The 27,537-nt window shown below is 43.5% G+C and overlaps 1 protein-coding gene and 1 long non-coding RNA gene across 2 annotated transcripts; both read left to right on the forward strand.

Moving 5' to 3' along the window:
* amdhd1 (amidohydrolase domain containing 1) lies at window positions 1–26,873 on the forward strand. Its single transcript, XM_078553724.1, has 9 exons — window positions 1–467; window positions 1,028–1,134; window positions 1,234–1,298; window positions 3,672–3,949; window positions 7,229–7,454; window positions 10,610–10,734; window positions 18,324–18,417; window positions 22,033–22,193; window positions 26,596–26,873. Exons 1-9 carry the CDS (start codon window positions 331–333, stop codon window positions 26,699–26,701), a joined length of 1,299 nt encoding a protein of 432 aa, XP_078409850.1. The 5' UTR covers window positions 1–330; the 3' UTR covers window positions 26,702–26,873.
* Window positions 25,588–26,437, forward strand: LOC144687498 (uncharacterized). Its single transcript, XR_013578161.1, has 3 exons — window positions 25,588–25,668; window positions 25,873–25,889; window positions 26,332–26,437. It is a non-coding gene; the product is annotated as an uncharacterized LOC144687498 (long non-coding RNA).
* Window positions 26,874–27,537: the final 664 nt, after the last annotated feature.

Consider the following 27,537-nt stretch of genomic DNA (forward strand, 5'->3'; position numbering starts at 1 on the left):
AGAGTGTGAGGGATTGAGTGCGGGGCCGTGTGTGTGAGGGACAGTGTGTGAGGGGCTGAGTGTGTGAGGGACAGTGTGTGTGCGGGGCTGAGTGTGTGAGGGGCTGTGTGTGTGAGGGACAGTGTGTGAGGGGCTGAGTGTGTGAGGGACAGTGTGTGAGGGGCTGAGTGTGTGAGGGACAGTGTGTGAGGGGCTGAGTGTGTGAGGGACAGTGTGTGTGAGGGACAGTGTGTATGAGGGGCTGAGTGTGTGAGGGACAGTGTGTGTGTGAGGGACAGTGTGTGTGAGGGTGCGGGCGGGTGTTGGGACCCCAGCGAGTTGAGCTTCACAATGTCGAGAGCGTGCGGGCTGCTGGTTAAAAACGCAGCTCAGATTGTTCAGGTTTGTGATAATGGAGCACAATACATGAGCAAAGGCGAGTTACAGAACATTGCAGTCATTCCCCGTGGGAGCATAGTGATCGGGAGGTAAGTGTTCAAAACCTCTGGGGCGGATAAAGCTGTTCTAAAAGAGCTGGTTGTCCGATAATTTGTTCCTTTAATGTAACTCATTCAAAACTCCTGTCAAGTCATTTTCTGTCCATGTCACCTCTCTTCCCCACTGTCTTTCTGCAATTGACCTGGTTCCCCAGAAGAGATTAACCCGAGGCCCGTCTGTCCCCTCATCTGTATATCCCAAGAGACCATCTGGAACAGGGGAGTTCTTCCGCAGTGTCCTGACCAATATTTATCCCTCAATCAACATCACCAAAAGAGATTATCTGGTAAAAGCAAAATACTGCAGATGCTGGAAACCTGAAACAAAAATAAAAATAGCTGGAAAAACTCAGCAGGTCTGACAGCATCTGCGGAGAGGAATGTGATTATCTCATTGCTGTTTTGGGATCTTGCTGTGCATAAATTGGCTACAGCTTTCCCTACATTGCAACAGTGGCTTTGAGATGTTCTGAAGTGTGGAAAGGTGGTATAGAAACACAAGTGGTTCTGCTTCCTTCAAGTGACTGCCATTTTCTAACCTCAATTTACAGAGATGGCCTGATTGAGGCAGTGGGGCCGACAGAGATTATCCAGGCCAAATATCAGGGAGTTACGTTTGACCAAGAGATCGATGCTTGTGGAATGTGTGTGCTGCCAGGTTAGTCTCTCAGAATATTCCTAATTAATGTTAACATTTACGGTGAAGACAATTTCACGCGCAAGTGTTTTTTGTGCCATCTTAATTTTTTATTTCTAGGTCTGGTGGATGCACACACCCATCCAGTGTGGGCTGGAGACAGGGTTCATGAATTTGCAATGAAGGTAAGACTGTGCAGATAAAAACAGAATGTGGGGCCCAGAACAGAGCAGGACGAGGGCCTAGAACAGAGCAGGATGAGGGCCCAGAACAGAGCAGGGCAATGGCCCAGGACAGAGCAGGGCGAGGGCCCAGAACAGAGCAGGACGAGGGCCCAGAACAGAGCAGGGCGAGGGCCCAGAACAGAGCAGGGCGATGGCCCAGAACAGAGCAGGACGACGGCCTAGAACAGAGCAGGGCGAGGGCCCAGAACAGAGCAGGATGATGGCCCAGAACAGAGCAGGACGCAGGGCCCAGAACAGAGCAGGACGCAGGGCCCAGAATAGAGCAGGATGATGGCCCAGAACAGAGCAGGACGCAGGGCCCAGAACAGAGCAGGACGCAGGGCCCAGAACAGAGCAGGACGCAGGGCCCAGAACAGAGCAGGACGCAGGGCCCAGAACAGAGCAGGACGACGGCCTAGAACAGATCAGGACGACGGCCTAGAACAGAGCAGGACGAGGGCCCAGAACAGAGCAGGTCGAGGGCCCATAGTAGGGTGAAGGCCCAGAACAGAGCAGGACGCAGGGCCTGGAACAGAGCAGGATGACGGCCTAGAACAAAGCAGGACGCAGGGCCCAGAACAGAGCAGGACGCAGGGCCCAGAACAGAGCAGGATGACGGCCTAGAACAAAGCAGGACGCAGGGCCCAGAACGGAGCAGGACGCAGGGCCCAGAACAGAGCAGGACGCAGGGCCCAGAACAGAGCGGGACGCAGGGCCTGGAACAGAGCAGAATGCAGGGCCCAGAACAGAGCAGGATGCAGGGCCCAGAACAGAGCAGGATGCAGGGCCCAGAACAGAGCGGGACGCAGGGCCTGGAACAGAGCGGGACGCAGGGCCCAGAACAGAGCAGGATGACGGCCTAGAACAAAGCAGGACGCAGGGCCTGGAACAGAGCGGGACGCAGGGCCCAGAACAGAGCAGGACACAGGGCCCAGAACAGACCAGGATGCAGGGCCTGGAACAGAGCAGGATGCAAGGCCTGGAACAGAGCAGGATGCAGGGCCTGGAACAGAGCAGGATGCAGGGCCTGGAACAGAGCAGGATGCAGGGCCTAGAACAGAGCAGGACGCAGGGCCCAGAACAGAGCAGGATGCAGGGCCGGGAACAGAGCAGGACGCAGGACCTGGAACAGAGCATGAGGCTGGGAATGGAGCAGAGATCGTGGGCTCCAGGCTCTGTTCTGGGCTCCATGCTCCATTCTGGGCCCCACACTGCCTGCTCCATTCTGGGGGCCGCACTCTGCTCCATTCTTGGCCCTGCACTCCGCCTGGGCTCCATGCTGTCTGCTCCATCCTGGGCCCAATGCTATTTGTTCCGTTCTGGGGACCATGCTCCATTCTGGGCTCTGGGCTCTGTGCTCCATCCTGGGCCCTGTGCTGGCCCAGAACAGAGAGACTTGGCCCAGAACAGAGCACAAGGTCCAGAACAGAGCTCATGACCTGATCTGTAATGCAACCTTACTGAGGTAAACAATTTCTCCCTGCAGTTGGATTAACCAGTTTTTAAGTAAGGAGAAGTGGGGCACTCAATGCTAAAGAAGTGCACACAATGTTCAAAAATGTATTCACAGGATGTGGACAAGGCTGGGCCAGGATTTATTGTCCATACCTGGTTGCCCAGAAAAAGTGGTGCTGAGCTGCCTGCTTGGACCATTGCAGTCCATGTGGTGTAGGTATGGCCACAGTGCTGTTAGGGAGGGAGTTCCAGGAGTTTGACCCATTGACGATGAAGGAACAATCGTACATTTCCAAGGCAGGATGGTGTGTGATTTTTGAGGGAAATTTGCAGGTGATGATGGTGTTCCCATGCACTTGCTGCCCTTCTCTTTCTAGGTGTTAAAGCCTGCGGGTTTGGGGGAATTGCTAAACATTCATATGAAAAGTTAGAAGCAACTTGTCAGATAGGGCAAGTGACAAGAGGTGGAGACATGGGGACAGTGTTTGGGGATTGCAGGAGGGCCTGGGGCTGAAAATTGGCGGTTTTTCTCTTATTCACACATGGGATGTGGGTGTCGCTGGCTGGGCCAGCATTTATTGCCCATCCCTAATTGCCCTTGAGAAGGTGGTGGTGAGCTGCAAATTTGTGCAAATATTAAGCAAAGGGCATTTTGCAATGGTGATATGCTGGCAGGGTGAGGCCTGTAAAGCTGTGTTTCACCAGTGAGAAAGGTCACCAACTGGCTAAAGTTAATATCGACTATTACTGGAACTTAACCTCATATTCTTATGATTTAAGCTACCACATAACTAATGCCTAATTTTGATAGGGGTCATTCAGGAAGGGAGGTTGAACTGCACAATAGTTGCATTTATCTTTTTTCAATTCACACACCAGCTGGCAGGGGCATCGTACATGGAGATTCACAATGCTGGAGGAGGGATTCACTTTACTGTGGAACATACGAGGAAGGCATCAGAGGACGAGCTGTTTGATAGTTTGAAATGGCGACTGCTGTGTATGATGAGAGCTGGGACCACTCTGGCTGAGTGCAAAAGTGGCTATGGTTTGAATCTGGAAACTGAAACCAAAATGCTTCGGGTGATCGAGCGAGCTCGAAGGGAGCTCAATATCAGCATCTCCTCCACTTACTGTGGTGCTCATTCTGTCCCGAGGTAATGTCACCAGTTGCTGAAATAGTCTTAGTGTACATAATGCTTGTCGTTTTATTTTCCACCTACAGCTGGTCTGCATGCACTCCAATGTAATATTGAGGGAGTACTGCATTGCCTGAAGTGCTATCTTTCAGGTGAGAAATTAAACCGAGTTCCCGTCTCTGGTTCTCATAGCTCGGGAGATGTAAACAACCCCATGGGTCTTGCTGAAGAAGAGGGAGTTCTCTTGCCATTCGGTACTGGCCAACCTTTCCTCACTTAACCATGCCCATCAAAATGAGATTAACTCACCAGCCATTCAGTCTCTATCTGTGGGGCATTGCTAATTAGTTGCTGCATTTGTTGAAATAAGTGACCGAACTTCAAAAAAAAAGTGACTCATTAGTTTGTTTTGGAGAACTCTGTTCAGTTCTAGGCATTGCAGCTCAGGAAAGATATATTAGCCCTGGAACGAGTGCAGTGCAGATTCACCAGAATGATACTGGGGCTAAAAAGGTTAAACTCTGATGACAACCTGCACAAACTTGTCTTGTGTTCCCTGGATTATAGGAGTTTAAAGGGCGATCTAAAACAGGCGTTTAAAGTGATGGAAGGAATTTGAGAGGGTAAATAGAGATAAACGATTTCCCTTGGAGGGATAATTCAGAACAAGAGGACACAATCTTCATATTAGACTTGGCCCTTCAGGAATCAAATGAAGAAGCATTTTTCACACAAAAGATCCTGGAAATCTGAAACTGTCTCCCCTCCCCCAACACCCCCTCTTCCAAAGAGCTGTGGAGACTAAGGATCAATTGAAGCTTTCATGACTGAAACATTACATTTTTGTTGGGTAAGGATAGCAGCATAAATGGAACAAAGGTGAGTAAGTGGAGCTGAGGTACGGATCAGCCATGATGTCACTGAAGACAGAACAGACTCGAGGGGCTTAATGACCTCCTTCTGTTCCTATATAACACCATCCAGGACATGCTGGACATGATAGGGTGCAATGGAAATGAAGGTGTTTTCTCCCTTCTCTTATGACTTTTGTACTCATCCCACTCATGTAGTTGGGAAGTTTAGCCATAGGACAGGAAAGTTTCAAACTTACCAGAATTGGATTTATTCGTGGAGTAAGAAAGCAGTTATTCCTGTCTGCAACAACCAGGTTTTACCAGTATGGAAGGCAACATTGGAAAGTCACTCTTCAACTAATCAGGGCTTTTGTCAAGACGACCCAGATCTGAGGGATGTCCAGCTTGCAATATCATCAACAACCACAACAATTTGCATTTATATAGCAACTTTAAGTAATAAGATGTCCCAAGGTGCTTCAGGGAAGGGTTATCAAACAAAATTTGACATCAAGTCACATAAAGAGAAAGTAGAAGAAAAGCTTGGCCAAAGGGGGAGGTTTTAATGAGGGTCTGTGTAATAAAAATGTTTCCTCAGGTTGCCTCAGGCTCTTTTCCTATCACCTTAAATGTGCATCCTCTGCAGGGTGACCAATCCTTCTGCCATTGGAAACACTTGTAGAATCATAGAATAATAGAATGGTTGTAGTGCAGAAGGAGGCTATTTGGCCTGGCATGACCGTGCTGTCTCTCTGCAAGAACAACTTAGCTAGTCCTTTTCCCCATAGCCCTGAAAATCTTCAGATAATTATCCAATTCCCTTTTGAAAGCCACAGTTGAACCTGCCTCCCCCACACTCTCAGGCAGTGCATTCCAGATCGTAAGTGGTCACTACATTAAAAAGTTTTTCCTCATGTCACCTTTGATCCTTTTGCCAATTACCTTAAATCTTTGTCCTCTGGTTCTCGACCCTACTGCCAACTAAACAAGTTTCTCCCTATTTACCCTGTCTAGACTTCTGATGATCTTCCCCAAGAACCTGCTGAACAGCAAGGTCTGGGAAGCAGTTGCATCGATTGCCGTATCAAATCAGCTCACAGCCTTCTCTTCTAAGGAGAACAGCCCCAGCTTCTCCAATCTAGCCACGTAACTGAAGACCCTCATCCCTGGGACCATTCTTCTAAATCTTTTTTTTGCACCCTCTTTAAAGCTTTCATTTCCTTCCCAAAGTGCGGTACCCAGAACGGAACACAATACTCCAGTTGAGGCCACTTATAACATCTTTGCTTTTGTACTCTATGCCTCTATTTATTAAGTCCAGTATCCGGTATGCCTTTTTAAAGACTTTCTAAACCTGCCCTGCCAACTTGGACATAAAAACAGAAACTGCTGGAAAAACTCAGCAGGTCTGGCAGCATTGGTGGAGAGAGAAACAGAGTTAACGTTTCGAGTCTGTATGACTCTTCTTCAGAGCTAAAGAGGGGTAGAAATGTGATTTATTTTATGCTGCTGAAGAGAGGGGTCTGGGGAAGGTGGAGCAAAATACACATATTCCCTTCAGTTTATATTGCCTCGTCTCATTCTTCCTCCCAAAATGTATCACTTCACACTTTTCTGAGTTAGTTTTCATGGCCATGTGCTTGCCCATTTCACCATTGCTTTATTTCCAAAACGCTTCATAATTTTGAACACTTCAAATAAACCAGGCCATAGCCTCCTCTGTTCGAGAGAGAACAATTCCAGTTGCTCCAGTCCCTCCACATTAACTGAACTCCCTCCTCCCTGGTACCATTTTTATAAATCTGTTCTCCTGTCCCTCCCAGATCTTGACATCCTTCTTAATGTGTGGTGTTCAGAATTGAACACAGTACTTCGCTGAGGCTGAACTAGTGTTTTTTTTTAAGTTTGGCATAACTTCCTTGCTTTTGCAGCATATGCCTCTAAATTAACAAAGCTAAGGACCCCATATGTTTTTTTAACTCAACTTGTCCTGCCACTTTCCAAGATTTTATTACATACATCTTGGGATCTCTGTTCCTGCACCCCTTTTAAAATTGTACCATTTAGTTATATTGCCTCCTTATTCTTCCAACCAGGGTGTATCTCTTCAGTATTTCTCGTGTTCAATTTCATCTGCCCATTTCACCAATCTGCCTAAGTCCTCCTGAAATCTGTTACAATTCCTATTCTTTGGTATATTTCTGAGTTTTGTGTCATCTGCACACTTTGGAATTATGCTCTGTATACCTGAGTCTGGGTCATTCATATATCAAAAAGTGCCTTGGGACATAAATGCACATCTGCCTTTCTCCATGTCATGATTTTGAGATGACTAAAAGCTTTATTCATGCAGAACATTTAATTTTAAAATTTAGAAGAACATGGGACTATACAATGCTCAAAATAAAAATAAAAGCTGTAAATGTGAATTCCAATATACCAGAGGGAAGACTGCAGGAGAAACTGTGGATGATATCATTCGAGTTCAACTCCCTAAATTGAAGGAGATGATGGCGAATAGTGAATTTCACATCGATAACATTGATGTTTTCTGTGAAAGAGGAGTCTTTGACCTGGATTCCACCAGAGCTATATTACAGGCTGGGAAAGAGGCGAATCTCCAGATTAATTTTCATGGCGATGAGCTTCATCCAATGCACGCAGCAGAGGTAAGGTGGGATATATTAACCTATAGTTAAAATAATTACATACGCAGTACCTGCTAAATTTACATATCTGCAAATCAATGAGATTTTACGCAATGGCGCTTAATTAATCTGTTCCAGCACTAAACCAAATCAAACTGTGGGCACCAAAACTCACATTTATATTTCAGCTTTAATAAAGTAAGATGACCCAAAGCACCTCACAAATCAAAAAACATTGGCCCACTCAGGGGTATTGGACCAAGTGATGAGAACTTTGGTCAAAGAGGTAGGTTTTAAGAAGTGTCTTAAAGGAGGACCGTAGAGAGATAAAACATAAGACCATAAGACATAGGAGCAGAAATTAGGCCATTCGGCCCATCGAGTCTGCTCCGCCATTCAATCATGGCTGATAAGTTTCTCAACCCCATTCTCCCGCCTTCTCCCCGTAACCTTTGATCCCCTTACCAATCAAGAACCTATCTATCTCAGTCTTAAATGCACTCAATGACCTGGCCTCCACAGCCTTCTGTGGCAATGAATTATGGAGAAGTTTAGGGAAGGAATTCTGGAGTTTAGATCTTAGATGGCTGAAGGCACAATTGCCTGTGGTGAAACAATGGGGCTGGGCAAGAGGCCAGAATTGGAAGAGCACAGAGCTCTCAGAGGGTTAGAGTGCTGGAGAAAAAGAGAGACACTGTTGCATTTATATAATGCCTTTGGTGGCCCCAGGTGTCCCAAAGTGTTTACAGCCAATGAAATACTTGTGTTGTAGTGTTGTTACTGTTGTAATGTCAGAACAGAGAAGTTTACAGAAAGAGATCATGGAAGGATTTGAACACAAAGATGAGAATTTAGTGATAGAAATGAAGGAAATGCTGATCCAGGGAGCCACTGTACATCCGGGCGTTGCAGTGCTGATGGGTAAAGGGAACTTTTTGTGCAGCAGAGTTTTAGGTTAGCTCAAGTTTACAGAAGATGCAAGGTGGAAGACTGGACCAGAGAGCGTTGGAATAGTTGAGCCTGGAGGAGACAAAGTATACAGAAAATAAAAGTGCATGGTGTAGGGGGTAACATATTAGCATGGATAGAAGATTGGTTGGCTGGTAGAAAGCAGAGAGTATGCATAAATGGGTCTTTTTTGGATTGGCAGGATGTGACAAGTGGAGTCTCACAAGGACCTCAACTTTGTACGATTTACATCAATGACTTAGATGAGGGGAGTGAAGACATGGTAGCTAAATTTGTAGATGACACAAAGGTAGGTAGGAAAGTATGTTGTGAAGAGGACATGAGGAGGTTGCAAATGGATATAGATAGGTTGAGTGAGTGGGCAAAGATCTGGCAAATGGAGTTTAATGTGGGAAAATGTGAAGTTGTTCATTTTGGCAGGAAGAACAAAAAAGCAGAGTATTACTTAAATGGAGAACAGCTGCATAATTCTGAGGTGCAGAGGGACCTAGGTGTTCTAGTACATTAGTCACAAAAAGTAGTTATGCTGGTACAGCAGGTAATTAAGAAAGCTAATGGAATGCTATCGTTTATTATGAGAAGGATTCAACATAAAAGTAAGGATGTTATACTTCAGTTATACAGGGCATTGGTGTGACCGTACCTCGAATACAGTGTGCAGTTTTGGTCTCCTTATTTAAGAAAGGATCTAAATGCATTGGAGGCGGTTCAAAGGAGGTTTACTAGGTTGATATCTGGAATGAATGGGTTGTCTTATGAGGAAAGGTTGGACAGACTGGGCTTGTTTCCACTGGAGTTTAGAAAAGTGAGGGGTAATTTGATTGAAGTATACAAGATCCTGAGCGGCCTTGACAAGGTGGACATCAAAAGGATGTTTCCTCTTGTGGGTGAGTCCAGAACTAGGGGGCACTGTTTTAAAATTAGGGGTCACCCTTTTAGGACAGACATTAGGAGAAATTCTCAGAGGGTTGTGTGACTTTGGAACTCTCTGCCTCAGAAGGTGGTGGAGGCGGGGTCATTGAATATTTTTAAGGCAGAGGTAGATAGATTCTCGTTAGGCAAGGGAATCAAAGGTTATCGAAGTTAGATGGGAATGGAAATCGAAACAAAAGATCAGCCATGATTTTATTGAATGGCGGAGCTGACTTGAGGAGCTGAATGGTTTACTTCTGTTCCTATTTCGTATGTTCTTATAGATGAAAGTTTCAGCAGGAGATGAGCTGAGCAGGGGCAGAGACAGGCGATGTTCAGGAGGTAGAAATAGATGGTCTTAGTGACAGGGGGAACTTGTGGCTGGAAGCTCAGCACAGAGTTAGGTAGGAAGCCAAGGTTGTGAACAGTCTGGTTCAGCTTCAGACAGTGGCCAGGGAGAAGAATAGAGTCAACAGCCAGCGAGCAGAGTTTGCAGCAGGGACTGACAACAATGGCTTCGCTCTTCCCAATAATTAATTGGAAGAAATTTTCACTCATTCAACATTAGATATTGGATAAATTGGAGACAGTGGTGGAGTTGAGAGAGGTGCTGTTGGGGTAGAGGTGAGTAACATCAGCGCACACGTGGTACCTGATGTATTTTCAGAAGATGTCACGAAGGAGCAGCATGTAGATGAGGAATAGGAGAGAGCAAAGCAATTAGTAAAGCAAATAGTTACACCCAGCAAGGGATTAAAAGCTTCTAGGATAATATACACAGCTCTTATTGGAATCTTTATGTTTCTAATGCAAGGATGAATTGAAGGGAATGGCTTTAATCTGAAAAACATACCAGTAATGAAAATCATTACATTTACAAGCTGCCAATACACCCAAACTGGCGATTTCAGATTCACCTCTTCCTTCATGTTATCGACATCACTTAAGGAGATTCTCAAAAATCCGATGCTCCGGAATTTGGCGTGGTGCAGTGCAGTGCAACTTTAATAGGCTCATTTACAAAAATAGCGGTCCTGAAACAGCAACGGATAAGACAGATTAATCCACACATCTGAAATTTTCTTCAAGCATTTGTGATTTATGTTTTATGAAAGCTTATATAACTGGTGGCCTAAGGAGCTCTATTACTGTTGGAGTCTTTAGTTTATATTCATTTGATCGTATGTTGCCTTCAGTATTTTACGTGATTGTGCTATGAATTAGTATAGGATAGAGAGTTCTAATGCAGGAAGGTCTGTAGCTGCTTCTCACCACTAATCTTTTCTACCAAACAGCTTGGTGCGGAACTTGGTGCTCTCGCTATAAGTCACTTAGAGGAAGTGAGCAATGCTGGAATTGCCGCCATGGCAACTGCGAAATCAGCTGCTGTGCTTCTCCCGAGCACTGCTTACATACTGAGGTATTGCACTTCATGAAGTGTCTAAATGGGGAAAAGGAGCAGAGAGATCTGGCAGTTCTGATTCACAAATCATTAAAAATGGAAATGCAAGTTAATAAGGAAATATAAAAGGCAACAAAGTATTGGGGCTCATTTCTGAAGGGATAGAATTGAAAAGCAGTGAAGCTACGTTAAACCTATATGAGATCTTGGTTAGACTTGTAGCACCGTGTATAGTTCTGGTCTCATAAAGGATGTAGAGGCACTGGAGAAGATGTAAAAAAGATTTACAAGGATATTACCAGGGCTGAGAGGTTATACCTATTAGGGAAGACTATACAGGCTGGGTCTCTGTTCTCTGGGAAAGAGAAGATAGAGATCTTTAAAGTTATGAAAGTGTTTGACAGGGTAGATGTAGAGAAGATTGTGGAGGGAGTCCAAAACTAGGGTCCATAAATATAAGAAAGTCACTAATAAATCTAATAGGGAATTCTGGAGGAACTTCTTTACCCAGATAGAGGTGAGAATATGGAACTCACTACCACAGGGAGTGGTTGAGGCGATTAGCATAGATTCATTTAGCATAGATGCATAGATTAGCATAGATGCATTTCAAGGGGAAGTCATGTAAGTCCATGAGGGAGAAAGGAATAGAAAGTGATGTTGATAGGGTGAATTTAAAAGGTGAAAGAGGAGTCACTAGTGAAGCATAAACACAAGTGTAGACTTTCTGGGCTGTGAAATGCTATGTAATTGTATGTAGGACATGCTGCCCAGTGCACTCTGCTGTGAAGTACACACCAGTAGATGTCAGGTGATGAAAAGATGAGGCTCACTTGGTTCAATAGCCCACTGGAACTCACAGCTCATATTGCTTTTATTTCCAGTTTCTCTGTTCCCACAGGTCCAACACTCTGTGTAAGGTATTCTTCCTTGTTGAGAAGCCAGCCAGAATCTTGATCTCAGGCCTTTCTTACACAACTAACCTGTTTGCGAGGTAGTCCAGGGTAACCCATCCTCAGATTGTTCTTCCTCTTTGGAGGGAAAACTGAGCCTTCATTCAGTGCTCCCTGAATCTCCTGGTTGAAACTTGTGGAGATTCATGACCTTGTGCCACCAAGTTGGTGTCTGCATCACTGACCCAAACCTTTGGAGCACAGGCTGTGTGGGATTTTAATTCAGAAACATTCATACAAAAGTTGCCTGCACTACCTCGTGGGCATCTTTAATAAGAGCATTGAGTTAATGCAGCTAAATGGTTAATGCACTCAAGGAAAACAGTGCAAGTCGAACTTAACACTTTGTGATTAATCTAACTAGGTTTCAATTATTTTTCCTTAAATATTTCCCTTTTCTAACAATAATCAGTAGCTCAATCCTTCAAGGTCTTCCTTTCATTATCTTTTAATATTTCATGCAATGCATTACCTTAGAACAATTGGAAAGACATACAGACTAGCATTTAAATAGCACCTGTCAGGAGCTCAGAACATCCCAAAGCACTTAACAGTCAATGAAGTATTTCTGACATACAGTCACTGTAATGTAGTAAACATAGCAACCATTGCACACAGTAAGCTCCCACAGACAGGAATGTGATAATACCCAGATAATCTTTTAGTGATGTTGACTGAGAGATAAATATAGGCTCCAGTACAGAGGGAAGAACTCCCTTACTTCACTTTGAAGAGTGAAAGGGCATTTGGGGCTTCAGTTTAATATCTCATCCAAAAAAAGATTGCTCTCCCTCAGTACTGCACTTGAGTGTCAGCTTGGATTTTGTGCACAAGTCTCTGGAGTGGGGCCTGAATGCACAACCTTCTGAACTAAAGTGTGTCAGTCTTTGCTTTCTAAATAAGGTAGCTGCACTGGGTTCCCTTCAGATTAACCCATCGCCAGTGATTCAGTGGCTGAAGGCAGTGTGGACATGAGCCATACAGAACAGGAAGCTCTAGGTTCAATTGCTGGATTTTGCTGGGTTTACTGATCTCTGGGGATGTGGAATTTTAGGAACACCACAATTGGCCTCAGAGCCCATGGAAGGGGAACAGAGGACAGGAGAGCAGCCATGATTCCCAGATGAAGACAGAATTGAGCTCAAATATGATCAAAGGGGTCACCAATAAATAGCCATTTGGACAAATGCCAAGGGGCAGCAACACTTATACCTCACGTATATACTGTGAATTAATTTTTAAAATGTTGTCATTGGGTAGGCCAGCATTCATTGTCCATCCCTAATTGCCTTTGAGAAGGTGGTGGTGAGCTGCCTTCTTGAACCGCTGCAGTCCATGTGGTGTTGGTATACCCAGAGTGCTGTTAGGAAGAGAGTTCCATTAATTTGACCCAGTGATGATGGAAGAAAGCTAATATACTCAGGATGATGTGTGGCTTCGAAGGGAACTTGCAGATGGTGGTGGCGTTCCCATGCATCTGCAGCTCTTGTCTTTCTAGGCAGTCGTGGTTGCATATTTGGGAGGTGCTGCCAAAGCAGCCTTGGTGAGTTGCTGCAGTGCATTTTGTTAATGGTATGCTCTGATGTTCCCTGTAAGCTGCATTCACGTGTGGCCACCAACCCAGAAGGTACCGTGCAGGCCGCTTATAAGAGGTGCTTTTTAAGATACCCCATGCATGATGCCATGTAAAAGCATTTAAAGGCACCACACATTCAAATAAACACAGCAAAAAGAGAGGTACACACTGCATTCATGTTGCACCCGTGGTGGAAGGAGTGAATGTTTGAGATGTCAGAATGGACTGTTTTGTCCCAGATGGTGTCAAGCTTCTTGAGTATTCTTGTCGTGTCATGACTCAGTGTGGCTGGTTCCAGGAAACTGGGAATGGTGGTTTCAGGAGCAAAAGCAGAATGAAAAAGAGGCAAAATAATTCAGACTACATAGCACCAATTATTCGATATACTATTAATAAGAGCATAAGGAATGGAAGGAGGAGTAGGCCATTCATCCCTGCATGCCTACCCCATTCAATAAGATCATGGCTGACCTTTTACCTCAGCTCCAGCTTTGCACACTATCCCCATATCCGTTAATCCCCTTGATATCCAAAAATGTAGTGAGGTTGATTGGTTGGGTAACCCAGAATAACGAGAGGGGGGTTCATAAAGCTAGTGACATGAGTGAAATAATCTCTGCACAGTGCCCAAAGTCCATGCAAAGATACAAATGTTTCCATTTCGTGGAATATGCAGCACCAAGCACTCCTTAATTCGTGAAGGGCCTTGTGCGTGTGTGCATCATCTGACAGATGAGCCTTTCTTACTGACGAAAGAATTGTCATGGGTCGCTGAGGTACACTCTACTTACTCTGCTACTGTTTGCATGAGATAATAATTTATCAGGAGTTTATCAGTGTGCTTTTATAAAGGCCACATGGGTTATAGGTGAGCTATTCAGTCAATAGTAGTTGTAATGGCAAACATGTTTTACTAACGTTGGCCATTTTTGGGGTTATAGTGGATCTTGAATTGCTTACAGTGTTAACTGAAGTAAATTAATAGGTTAGGAACCAGCCAGCAATCATCCAGACTGGGGAAAGGTCACTGGCCTTGCTGTACATTTGGAAGCTCCGAGTTTGTTCTATGTGATTCTGTTACTGTAAGTGCAGTGGGTAAATAATCAGCCGAAGCTCCGTGGCTTGTGATGGTGGAAGATTGCAACAGGACTGCTATCAATGAGAGGTCACTTAATTTGCGTGGGACCGGTGGACACTGAGGCCAATAAGAGTGCACCTCCTACCGCTCCCACCCCCCACCTCCGCCCCATAGTTGCAAAATGCAGCAACCACCTATAATCTCACCCAGCCGCATTGAATGCCACTCTTTAAGGCCCAGGTCGCTCACCTCCCTGGTGGGTTCCACCTGCTCTCAGTCCTACATTAGATACTGGGGAAACGGGAAGTCGAGTGTCGGGAATCTCCAACCAAGAAACAGGACGATCTCATCACCAACAGTAGCCACCTCCACACCTCCTCCCACCCCCCCCCACACACACACATTATTGGCTGTGGGAGGAAGACCCCAGAAATAGACATCCTGCATGCCTGGGTCCCTGCCATCTTCCAGAAGGTTCTGTCAGAGTTAGAGTTGGAGTAAGAGTCAGACTGACCCCCCACCCAAAGGAACATGAATTCAATTCCCGCTTACAGAGAATTTTGGAAAATGTCATTGTTATTAGCATTACTCTTTCATCGCTAACCTGACTTGGTATTCTTGAGTGATCAGTGTCTGACTGAACTAAGTCCCCGAAATCCATTTAATATTCAAGTGCCCTCGTTATTCCTTCACACCATCCTCTGCTACTGCTATGGCCAGGGTTTTGGCATAGGTTTATTCTGGATGGTTTCATCATGTGACCTCCTACTTCCAACTGCCTCGCCCCCCACACACTCACTATTGATCAGCTGACACATCCATCACCACAGCCAATTGGAAAACCAGGAGACTCATTGTTACCCAATTGGATGATTCTTGACTGTCAGCCAAACAGCCTTTTACCCATCCAATATTGATCTAACTAATAAATGAAAGTGTTCAAAGAAAAGGAATAAAAAGCCATAGAATTTATTTTTCATGCCTCTATGATTTTTCCCCCTTGTTGTTTGCAGTAATTACTGGAGACTTAGTGACAATCCTGCAGGAAGGGAGACTCTGAGCTGTGGCCTTGCCTTCATCCCTCTCTCTCTTTATACATAACTTTGCCATTCTCCCTTTGTCCTTTAGTAGTCCCAACTTTCCCTTGACTATTCTTTAGTTCTTATAATGCTCTGGGGGCCTGGGTTTGAATCCCACCATGGCAAGTGGTGAAATTTGAATTCAACAAAAAATCAGGAATTAAAAGTCTGATGATTAAAAGTCTTATGGTCTTATGATGACCGTGAAACCATAGTTGATTGTGGTAAAAACCCGTCTGGTTCACTAATGTCCTTTAGGGAAGGAAATCTGCCATCCTTACCTGATCTGGCCTACATGTGACTCTAGACACACAGCAAGCCACTCAGTTCTCAAGGGCAATTAGGGATGGGCAATAAATGTTGGCCTCGCTAGCAACGCCCCCATCCCATGAAAGAATTTTTTAAAAATGAAGGAAGGCAAGAGAAAATCAGCCATGACAATGCACACAATGGGGATATTTGAATTATGTCGCTATACGATTGAATTTTTGTTGGTTTGAGGATATTAACGATATGAAGCAAAGGTGGGTAAATGGAGTTGAGGTACAGATGAGCCATGGTTCAATTGAATGAAGGAGCAGACTTGAGGGGTTAAATGGCCTCTGTCCCTATGTATTCTCGCTGGGTGAAAAATGGGGCTGTGAATGGGCAAATCGGTGTCCCATTTCACACCACCCATTTCTTTTTGACATCAATGAATGTGCAAGTTGGTTCATCAATTCTCGATCACCCATTTTGTACCTGGTGGTAGATGTTAAAAATATCTTCATGAAGTCAAGACCAAGTTGGGTGAAGTGGGGTTAGAGGGATGGGGGGCTAATTGGACCAGGGTGAGCAGATTATGTCATTATTTTTATATACTTGCATTATAAAGTCCTATGCCCAAATTTACAATGGAAACTGCCTATGTAAATATGACACTGTAATCACACCCTCCTACCAATTGTGGTGCTAGACAGCTTGTACTGGCAGGCAAGTGTAATTGCAATGTGACACGTTTACGTAGGCAGTTTCCATTCTAAATGTGTGCATAGGAATTTATAGTGGCGGGGTGAATGAAGTTGATAGGACGTATGTGGAGATAAAAGCAGCATGAATTTCCTTGAAGGTTCTCCCAATTGCCCACCATTACTTCAGCAGAAACCTTGAATAAAACACAGAAAAGAGGTTTACGCTGAAGTTAGAACAGCCTATTGGATAACCTCATGGAATTGGTCAAAATCTTTAACGTATTGTAAGTAATCTGCAGTGGTCAGAAAATGAAAGCCAATTCCTTGACAAAAAGGTATAGGGACTGGGGTCTGGGTATCTGCCTTTGAGTGGTTATATCTAGATTTTAAAAATAATATAGTTAAAGTGTCTTTCTGTCAAGTAGATCTCTGTCCTTTGGTATGAAGATACCAGAGTTTCCAATAAGCAGCAAAGGAAATATTGGAAATAAAAATCTTGTTCCACCTCCTTCCATATCCCACCTTGTCCCTTTCGTTTGGGACTGAGTGAAAGTTGACAGCTCAAGCTGGAGTTTAAAATGCAGAACTGGCAGTAGATGTTCCAGGATTAGACTAGCAAATCAGAGATTGAGAGTCCAAGTTTCACCCTGGTAAGTGGATTGTAATTCAGTAAAGCTGGCAATGTGGGCTGACATCATGAAAAACTGCCGGATTGTTGTGAAAATTCAATATGTACCTAATATACCTGATGAGCCATGGTTCAATTGAATGAAGGAGCAGACTTGAGGGGTTAAATGGTCTGTGTTCCTATGTTTTCTCACTGGGTGCAAAATGGGGCTGTGAATGGGCAAATCGGTGTCCCATTTCTGGCCTGCATGTGACTCCAGTCCCACACTAACATGCTTGGCTAAATGCCCTTGTGAAACGGCCAAGCAAGCCGCTCGGTTGTGAAAACAATCACCATGAACACTCATCACCACCACCTTCCCAGGGCATCTAGGGATGGGCAATAAATGCCAACCTTGCCAACCAGACCCACACCTTAAGAACAATTTGCTTACAGTGGAAAATAGGATATGGATCAATTAAAGTGGGCTGTTCACTTCAGCTAATCACAAAATATGTCACAAGTAAGGGAGAGAAAGTGTCATTTGAAAAGCTAAAGACACTGACAACAGATATATGTACACATGGGGAGGCAGTGGTGTAGTGGTGTTGTCACTGGACTAGTAATCCAGAGGCCCAGGGTAATTCTCTGGGGACCGGGGTTCAAATCTGGCAGATGGTGAAATTTGAATTCAATAAAAATTTGGAATTAAAAGTCTAATTAAATTGTTGCTGATTGTCATGAAAGTAACCCATCTGGTTCATTAATGCCCTTTAGGGAAGGAAATCTGCTGTCCTTACCTGGTCTGGCCTACATGTGACTCCAGGTTGACTCTTAAGTGCCCTCTGAACAAGGGCAATTAGCCCACACCCAATTAATTAAAAAAAACACAGCCGATAATTACTTTGAAAAGTAATGGGGGAGCTGGAGAGTGGAAGAGAGACACTGAAATATTTCCTGTTTAATGAGGACGAACCTGATTCATTAGTTACATGAGAATGAAAATATTAATACCAAAGAAGTGGCACAATGTTAAAAAAAAGCCAAGTAATTTCACAACATCGGTTGTTACTTTACAACAAAAAATTTCATTTGTGTAGTGCCTTTGACATGGAAAGACAACAAAAAATGGACGCCGAGCCAAAGGAGACCAAAAATATGTTCCGAGGTACTGTAGATTCAAAGAGAACTTTAAAAGGGAAGAGGGGCCTGGAGAGGCAGCGAGGTTTAGGGAGGGAATTACGGCCTCCAAAGGTGGAGTGAAAGGATGGGGATACATGAGGAAACTAAAGAGTACATTAGAGTATTACTGGTAAATGATTTAAAACTTACATATTATAAAATCATGCTTATAACATTTTCAGGCTAAAAACGCCACGAGCTCGAGACATGCTTGATGCTGGAGTGATTGTTGCTCTTGGCAGTGACTTTAATCCTAATGCATATTGTTTCTCTATGGTAAGTTAATCCATTCTTTCATTAAAAGCAAAATGCTGCGGATGCTGGAAATCAGAAATAAAAACAGAAAGTGCTAGAAAAACTCAGCAGGTCTGGCAGCATCTGTGGAGAGAGAAACAGAGTTAATGTTTCGAGTCCAGTATGACTGTTTCTCTCTCCACAGATGCTGCCAGACCTGCTGAGTTTTTCTAGCACTTTCTGTTATTATTTCATTCTTTTATTGTTTGATTTGGTGTTTTTGTAATCGTTTGGTGAATAGAATGATGTATTTAGTGGAGAAAGTTCATATTTTTCATATGGAAACTTTGAAAAGAAAGAACTTGCATTTATCCAGAATGGTTTACAACATCACCACAGAGCACTTTACAGCAAATAAAATTCTTTTGAAGTGTAGTCAATGTTATACCGTAGGAAACGTGATTGACAATTTCCACAATTGAGTTCCACAGATGAGTAGGTCATCTATTTTAATTATGTTGATTGAACAATAAATATTGTCCAGTGAACATTACCTCAGAGCAATAATTAGACAAGTTTAATTTTAGGTCAATTTCCACATTTAAACAACTGCAACAACTAAAAAAATGTTATGTTTTCATTGTGAAAGTTTCAGTTATATCTGGTACTACAAAAATAAAATGTACAGAGAAAGTTTGCAACGTATATCCACTTTTACACAACCAGTGATAATGACCTGGAACTCACTGCCTACAAAATTGCTGGAAGTTGAGACAAGTAATGATATTAAGGGAATTGGATGGACACTTGAGGGAAATAAATGCAGGGTTACGGGGATCGAGTGGGGAATGGGACTGATTAGATTGCTCCACAGAGAACCAGAATAGACTTGATGGGCTGAAAAGCCCTCCTTCCACCATTGAACTGATCAAACCAAATTGACAGACAGGAAAAGACTAGCTAGTCCATCAAGTCTGCTCCCTTATCATGATGGTGGGGGCATCATGACGAAACATTTCTTCCCTACCCCACATTCCCCTTTCCACTCTCTTGGGAGAGGTAAAAAAAAACACCAGAGAAAAAGCCCAAGAACAATAACGGAAAAAAATACCCTGAAAAAATTCCTCTCTGATTCTTTCAGGCGATGGAACCAGTCCAGGAGATCACAGGGACCAAGGCCAGGATTTTCCGTGGGACTGGAAATTCCCACCCAAAGTCAGCGGGCCAGAATTTTCCGCCTCCCGCCTGTGACGATTCCTGCCATGGGCGGGGCTGGAAAATCCCGTCCCAAGTGTTTTCTGTAAAGACACTAACCTTCTACATGAAGTTTAAACACCCTCCCCCCACCCCCGTTCTCTGGACCTCCCCTGTTAAATTGGAATAATTACCAATAGACACCAAATCCAGCACTCTTGTTATTTTATCAATCTTTCCTCTAAGTCAATGAAAATAACTGGACTGAGGTCATTGATCCTACCTGAATAGTTGAGTTTCTTGAAGCTTGAAATCATTCTTTGTAGCTCTCCCCTGGACCTTTCCCCACCCATTACATGGGGAAACAAAGGGCCAGAGCCAGTACTTCAAATGCAGTCTGACCAGCAAACCCGTACAACAACAACATTTAAAAAAAAAAATTAAATATTCCTTAATACCGCCTAACACCTTGTTAGCTTTGGCTACAGTTTCTCTGCACTGCCCATGAACCTTCAGAGATGTGTGCCCAATAACAGCAACAACTTTTTCTCTGAATCTCATTCGTTGTTGTTTCCTGAAAATTATATGCGTATTCTGTGTTGGGTGGACCAACATAGGACCAATATACTTTTCCAAATTAAACAGCATTTGCCATTGTGTGGCCCATTCCCCCAGCACACCTAAACCTTTCTGAGTTTGATGGTACTCTTCTACTGCCTTAACCCTTGGTGCCATCTGCAAAAGTATTTAAAATACACCCAACAATGCTGTTCAGATCATTAATAAAGACATGAAGAGTACCAGTCTAGGGACAATTCCGGGGGGACTCCACTATAACTAGATTTCCAGACTGAATCATATCCGTTAACTGCAATTGTTTGTTTGCAGGATTGGGGCCAATTCCCAATTCAGATTTTCACATTCCTATTGATGCCACTAGTCTCCATCTCACGGAGAAACCTAGGGCTAGATTTTATAGGATGCTGGGGTCCCATATCCCCCCTGCAAAAAAGTCAGAGGTGGCCTGGGTTACCCTGTACATATGATTTAAGGCAGGATTTCCACCCCCATCTAGGCAAAATGTCCCACCTCTGAGAGGTGCCGGCCAATTAAATGGCTGGCACTCCCCAGTCCCAGCAGCGCCATCGGGAGCGGTGGCCACTGCTGGGAGGAGCCATGGAGCCATAGTTAAAGGTAAGTGGGAGAAAGGAATGGACTGGTGGGGGAGGGGTGGGGGGGAGACAGAGGTTGAAAGAGCTGGAGGAGCCCTCCAATGGGGCCAGGGGAGCCGTTAAGGAGGAACCCCCTCATTACTAGCCACCAGCTGCTGGGTTGGCCGCTTAACATGGGCTTCTCCCACCACTGGTTAAATCCAGTGGCAGTGGGATGAGGTCCTTAATTGGCTATTAGTTGGCCACTTAAGGGCTTCAGTTAGCCAACGAGCAGGTGGGTTGCCCACGCCTTCCTTGCTGCTGGTAAAAAAGAAATTGCGGTGGAGGCAGGGACAGTCACAGCATCTATAGCATTTTACAGGCCTCTCCACTGCAGACCCACCACCTGCAGTGGGGGGGATAAAATCCAGCTCCTAGTGTGAGAAACCTTACCTGAGGTTTTCTGAAAGTTGAGGTAGATGATGCCTAGCAGATTTCCTTTATCCATTGCCCTAGTGCCTTCCTCAAATAAAAAAACTGTCAAATTTTTGCAGTGTGACCCATATTTTGGAAGCCATGTTGTGAATTATTAAATTATCATTGCGACCGATTTCTGGCTTTGACCTCGTGCTTCCCAAATTCCCGCTCCTGCCCGTTGCACAGATCTGGTCATGACATCTCCAATCCTTCCTGGGATTGCCATACCCTCCCCCACCTTTTAAAATCAGGGCCATTGATTTTTGGCATTGAAGCAGTCCAAAGAGAGGCCAGATAGCTTCTTCAGCCTTTCCTCTGCAGCTTCCCTTCAGCAGAGCAATGCAATTCCTGATCACTGAGACAAGGAGTACTGAATCCACAAATACAATTTATTCAGCTTTCAGCTATCCAGGCGCCAAGTTCTGGAATCCGCTCGCTCAACATCTCAGCCTCTCCACCGCCCTGTCCTGCTTTATGATCCTCCCTGAAAATCCACTGCTTTTGGGCACTCCTGATATTGCTACTTGTGGCTCACCATCTGTTTTTCTTGGTTGCCTTTCTGAAGCACCTTGGGATGTTTTTACTACATTAAAGGTACTAAACTTGCACATTATAGTGAAATTGCACTTTCCACACATTTAAAATTCTGCATCAGGCATGCACAGATGGATTTGTGGATTAGAGTCGTTGTGTTGCTTAGAGGCATAGTTTAAAAGGAATCTATACCTATAAACAGGGTGGGGGCTGTGTAGTATCTGGATGGTTCATTGATAATGTTGCTACTATAGTTTCCACAATTCTCAATGGTCACACTTCCTTGTTATTACTCTTTTAGCCAATGATCATGCACATGGCATGTGTAAACATGAAGATGACGATGGCTGAGAGCCTGGCAGCTGCCACCATCAACGCAGCCTATGCCCTCGGAAAATCTCATTCTCATGGCTCCCTGGAGGTAGGGAAACAAGGAGATCTCCTCATCATTAATGCATCAAGGTACGTCATGCATTGAGACTTTCCTCACCCGTCCACAAATAACAAACTCCAGACTGGTGAAAATAAAATTACAAATAGTGACTGGAAATGTTAGACGCTGTTAAAGGAAAATGCCAGATCACTCGCTAATAGATCCCACATGAACTGGTTCCACACTCATTCATCACTAATAGATACTAGCAAAACTGGAGTCAGTGGGAATCAGGGGGAAAGCTCTCCGCTGGCTAGAGTCATACTTAGCACAAAGGACGATGGTTGTGGCTGTTGGAAGTCAGTCATCTCAGCTCCAGGACATCACTGCAGGAGTTCCTCAGGGTAGTGTCCTAGGCCCAACCATCTTCAGCTGCTTCATCAATGGCCTTCCTTCCAAAGTAAGGTCAGAAATGGGGATGTTCACTGATGATTGCACAATGTTCAGCACCATTCACGACTCCATCACCCCATGACATTCAATGGCATTACCATTACTGAATCCCCTGCTATCAACATCCTGGGGGTTACCATTGACCAGAAACTGAACTGGACTAGCCATATAAATACTGTGGCTACAAGAGCAGGTCAGTGGCTAGGAATCCTGTGGCGAGTAACTCACCTCCTGACTCCCCAAAGCCTGTCCACCATCTACAAGGCATAAGTCAGGAGTGTGATGGAATACTCTCCACTTACCTGGATGAGTGCAGCTCCCACAATACTCAAGAAGCTTGACACCATCCAGGACAAAGCAACCTGCTTTATTGGCACCCCATCCATCATCTTCAACATTCACCACCCCTCCCACCACCCCCCCGCCAACTACTGATGCAGCAGTGTGTACAACCTACAAGCTGCACTGCATAAACTCCCCAAGGCTCCTTCAACAGCACCTTCCAAACCCGTCACCTCTACCATCTAGAAGGACAAGGGCAGCAGATACATGGGAACACCACCACCTGGAAGTTCCGCTCCAAGCCACTCACCATCCTGACTTGGAAATAATTCACCGTTCCTTCACTGTTGCTGGGTCAAAATCCTGGAACTCCCTCCCTAACAGCACTCTGGGTGTACCTACACCACATGGACTGCAGCGGTTCAAGAAGGCAGCTCACCACCACCTCCTCAAGGGCAATTAGGCTTCGGCAATAAATGCTGGCCTAGCCAACGACGCCAACATCCTGTAAATAAAAAAAACCCACAGATCCTACACAAACTTATTCTGCACTCATTCCTCGCTAATAGATCCCACACAAACTGATTCCGCACTCAGTTCTCGCTAATAGATCCCACACAAACTGATTCTGCACTCATTCCTTGCTAATAGATCCCACACAAACTGATTCCACACTCATTCCTTACTAATAGATCCCACACAAACTGATTCCGTGCTAATAGATCCCACACAAACTGATTCCACACTCATTCCTCACCAATAGATCCCACACAAATTTATTCCGCACTCATTTCTTGCTAATAGATCCCACACAAACTGATTCCGCACTCATTCTTCGCTAACAGATCCCACACAAACTGATTCCGGACTCATTCCTCACTAATAGATCCCACACAAACTGATTCCACACTCATTCCTCACTAATAGATCCCACACAAACTGATTCCGCACTCATTTCTCGCTAATAGATCCCACACAAGCTGATTCCGTGCTAATAGATCCCACAGAAACTGATTCTGCACTCATTCCTCGCTAATAGATCCCACACAAACTGATTCCGCATTCATTTCTCGCTAATAGACCCCACACAAACTGATTCTGTGCTAATAGATCCCACACAAACTGATTCCGTGCTAATAGATCCCACACAAACTGATTCCGCATTCATTCTTTTCTCTTTGCCTGGAACAGGTTTGTGTCCTGCTATTTATTTCTTCACCTCTGCTGATATGGACTTTGGAACTTAAGCTCCTTTGCCATGTGCTATGTAACTCATTTTAAACAGTTTAGAGTTGAATTTGATGCACATTAGCAATTAGAGTTAAAAGAAGTAAAGGAACTTTGCTCTCATAAGCTCTGGAATTTCCTCCCTAACCCGCTCTACGTTTCCACTTCATTTTCCTCCTTTAGGATGCTCATTGGCCAAACTATCTGTCCTAATACCACCTTCTGTGACTTGATGTCAAATTTTCCTTTATAGCCACTTCTGCCTAGCACCTAAGGACATTTTTTATTAAGTTAAAGATGCTAAATAAATAAAAATTGCACTTGATGTTATTTACTTTGTTTAATTTAAATTATCGGAAATCCAGTTTGTAAATGCAAAGCTTTGTATTATGCTTTCTTCATTCATGGGATGGTTAGCACTCCTGCTTGTCATATGATGATTTGTACTCCTGCTTGTCATATGATGATTAGTACTCCTGCTTGTCATATGATGATTTGTACTCCTGCTTGTCATATGATGATTAGTACTCCTGCTTGTCATATGGGAGACTGGGGTTCAATTCCCTAATGGAAGGTCATAATTTTTAATATGTCATCTATGACTCAGCGGGTAGCACTGCCCACTCTTGAGTCAGAAGGTCAGAGACTTCAACACAAAGCCCAGGCTGACACTCTAATGCAGTGCTGAGGGACTGCTGCACTGTTGCCAATTTTCAGCTCTGGATTTTAATAAATCTTATTTATTTCATTTTCTGGATCTAAATACCATTACTGATTTTAATAAAAGATTATGAAAGATAAAGTCCAAAAGGTGGACAGCCATTATTGAATTAATTTTCCATTTCACCCTAGTCAGTTAAAATATGTCAATTAAAAACTTTGTTTCAGTTTTCTGTCAGTCTAAAAACATTAGAAAATAATTAGCATTTCTGTAGGAACTTTCACATTCTCATGGGGTTCCAAAGGGTTTACAGCCAACAAAATTCTTTTACACAGGTTAATTGATCATTACCCATGACCCAGGAAATTTAACTTTGCTTTTTCTACTCAGGAGTCTGAGTTGTGGCTCGGTGGGTAGCATTCTTGCTTTGGAGTTAGAATGTTGTGAGTTCAAGTCCTGATGCAGGACTTTAGAGTCAAAAAAATCCAGGCTGATGGGGACTGCTGCAGGTTGTCTTTCAGATGAGACATTAAACCAAGGACTTGTTTATCCTCCCGGGTGGATGTAGATGAACCTGCGGCACTGTTTTGTAGAACAGAGATATTATTCCTGGTGTCCTGGCCAATATTCATCTGTCAAGCAACATCACAGAAACAGAGATAAAAATAAAAAACTGCGGATGCTGGAAATCCAAAACAAAAACAGAAACAGAAATACCTGGAAAAACGCCGATGCTGCCAGACCTGCTGAGTTTTTCCAGGTATTTCTGTTTCTGTTTTTGTTTTATCACAGAAACAGATTTTCTGGTCATTATCATATTGCTGTTTATAAGAACTTGCTGAGTGCAAATTGGCTGCCATGTTTCTTACATTATAACAACAACCGCAGTTCAAAAGTCCTTCTGGGCTAAAGTGCTTTGGGACAACTTGTAGCTGTGAAAGGTGCTATATTGTGAAAGATGCTATAATGTGAAAGGTGTTATATTGCGAAAGGTGCTATAATGTGAAAGGTGTTATATTGCGAAAGGTGTTATATTGCGAAAGGTGCTATAATGTGAAAGGTGTTATATTGCGAAAGGTGTTATATTGCGAAAGGTGTTATATTGCGAAAGATGCTATATTGTGAAAGGTGTTATATTGCGAAAGGTGTTATATTGTGAAAGGTGCTATAATGTGAAAGGTGTTATATTGCGAAAGGTGTTATATTGCGAAAGGTGCTATAATGTGAAAGGTGTTATATTGCGAAAGGTGTTATATTGCGAAAGATGCTATAATGTGAAAGGTGTTATATTGCGAAAGGTGTTATATTGCGAAAGATGCTATAATGTGAAAGGTGTTATATTGCGAAAGGTGTTATATTGCGAAAGGTGCTATATTGCGAAAGGTGTTATATTGCGAAAGATGCTATAATGTGATAGATGTTATATTGCGAAAGATGCTATATTGTGATAGGTGTTATATTGCGAAAGATGCTATAATGTGAAAGATGCTATAATGTGATAGGTGTTATATTGCGAAAGATGCTATATTGTGATAGGTGTTATATTGCGAAAGATGCTATAATGTGAAAGATGCTATAATGTGAAAGGTGCTATATTGTGATAGGTGTTATATTGTAAGGTGCTAAAACCTACAATATATCAATGGATTTATATTGATGTTATTTTTATTCCTTTTAGACAGAACAATATCTTAATTGTGTATTATCTTTTAATTGTATTTACAAATCTTTTTTGATCTAGCTGCTGTTCATCTATTTACACTTTGATCCAACATCTGCAAATTAATTTGACTTTCTCAAATTGAACATCAAAGTAAAATTCCTTTATAAATATATATCACTACAGTATATCCTCTTTTTTTTAAAAGGTGGGAGCACTTGATCTATCAGTTTGGAGGCCATCAGGAACTAATCAAGTATGTAATTACCAAAGGAAAGATTGTATATGAAAATGAAAACTGCCTGAGTTACTAACTGCCTGGGAGCCCAGATCCTAAACCGAAAGTGATGGCAAGCTATTCTGAAGGACCTTCATGAATATGAGCTCCTAATATAGACTGATCACCGACCTTGTTTCAAGTTTAAGATGGTCTTTGTAGAAAGTCACACACTGAAGTGAAATAAAGATTAATGAGCATCTTGTGTAGATACATATTTTTTTCTTTCATGGGATGTGGGTATTGCTGGCAGGGCCAGCATTTATTGCCCTTGAACTGAGTGGCTTGCTAGGCCATTTCAGAGGGCTCAACTGCCCTCAACCACATTGCTGTGGCTTTGGAGCCACATATAAGCCAGGTAAGGATGGCAGATTTCATCCCCTAATGGGTATCAGAGGAACAGGTGCATTGTCATGGTTACTATTACTGAGACCAGCTTTATATTCTAGATTTTATTAATTGAATTTAAATTCCACCAGCTGCCGTAGTGAGATTTGAGCCCACACCCCCAGAGCATTAGTCTGGGTCTCTGGATTACTAATCCAGTGATATTATCACTACACCACTGTCTCCCCATACTCAACTATAGCACAAGGAATATCCTAATGATGTCTTATCAATTGAAATATATACTATATCTTTACTAATGAGATCCTTATTCAATATAAACCAGTAGGAAATTGTGTCTCAATAAACTTCCTGTAGAATAGCCCCACAGATTTCACCTGAAGTTGGACAAGAATTTGCCAGTGTTTCCTTTTATTTCGATCATCTGTTGGATGTCTGTATTTTGACGATTACCAGTGTGTGAAAGGGTCTGATTATAAAACTAATCACACCCAGCATCAGCAGCATTGATTGATTTGTGTTTGT

This window comes from Cetorhinus maximus, chromosome 12 (assembly GCF_964194155.1).
Source record: "Cetorhinus maximus chromosome 12, sCetMax3.hap1.1, whole genome shotgun sequence".
Taxonomy (NCBI): Eukaryota; Metazoa; Chordata; class Chondrichthyes; order Lamniformes; family Cetorhinidae; genus Cetorhinus; species Cetorhinus maximus.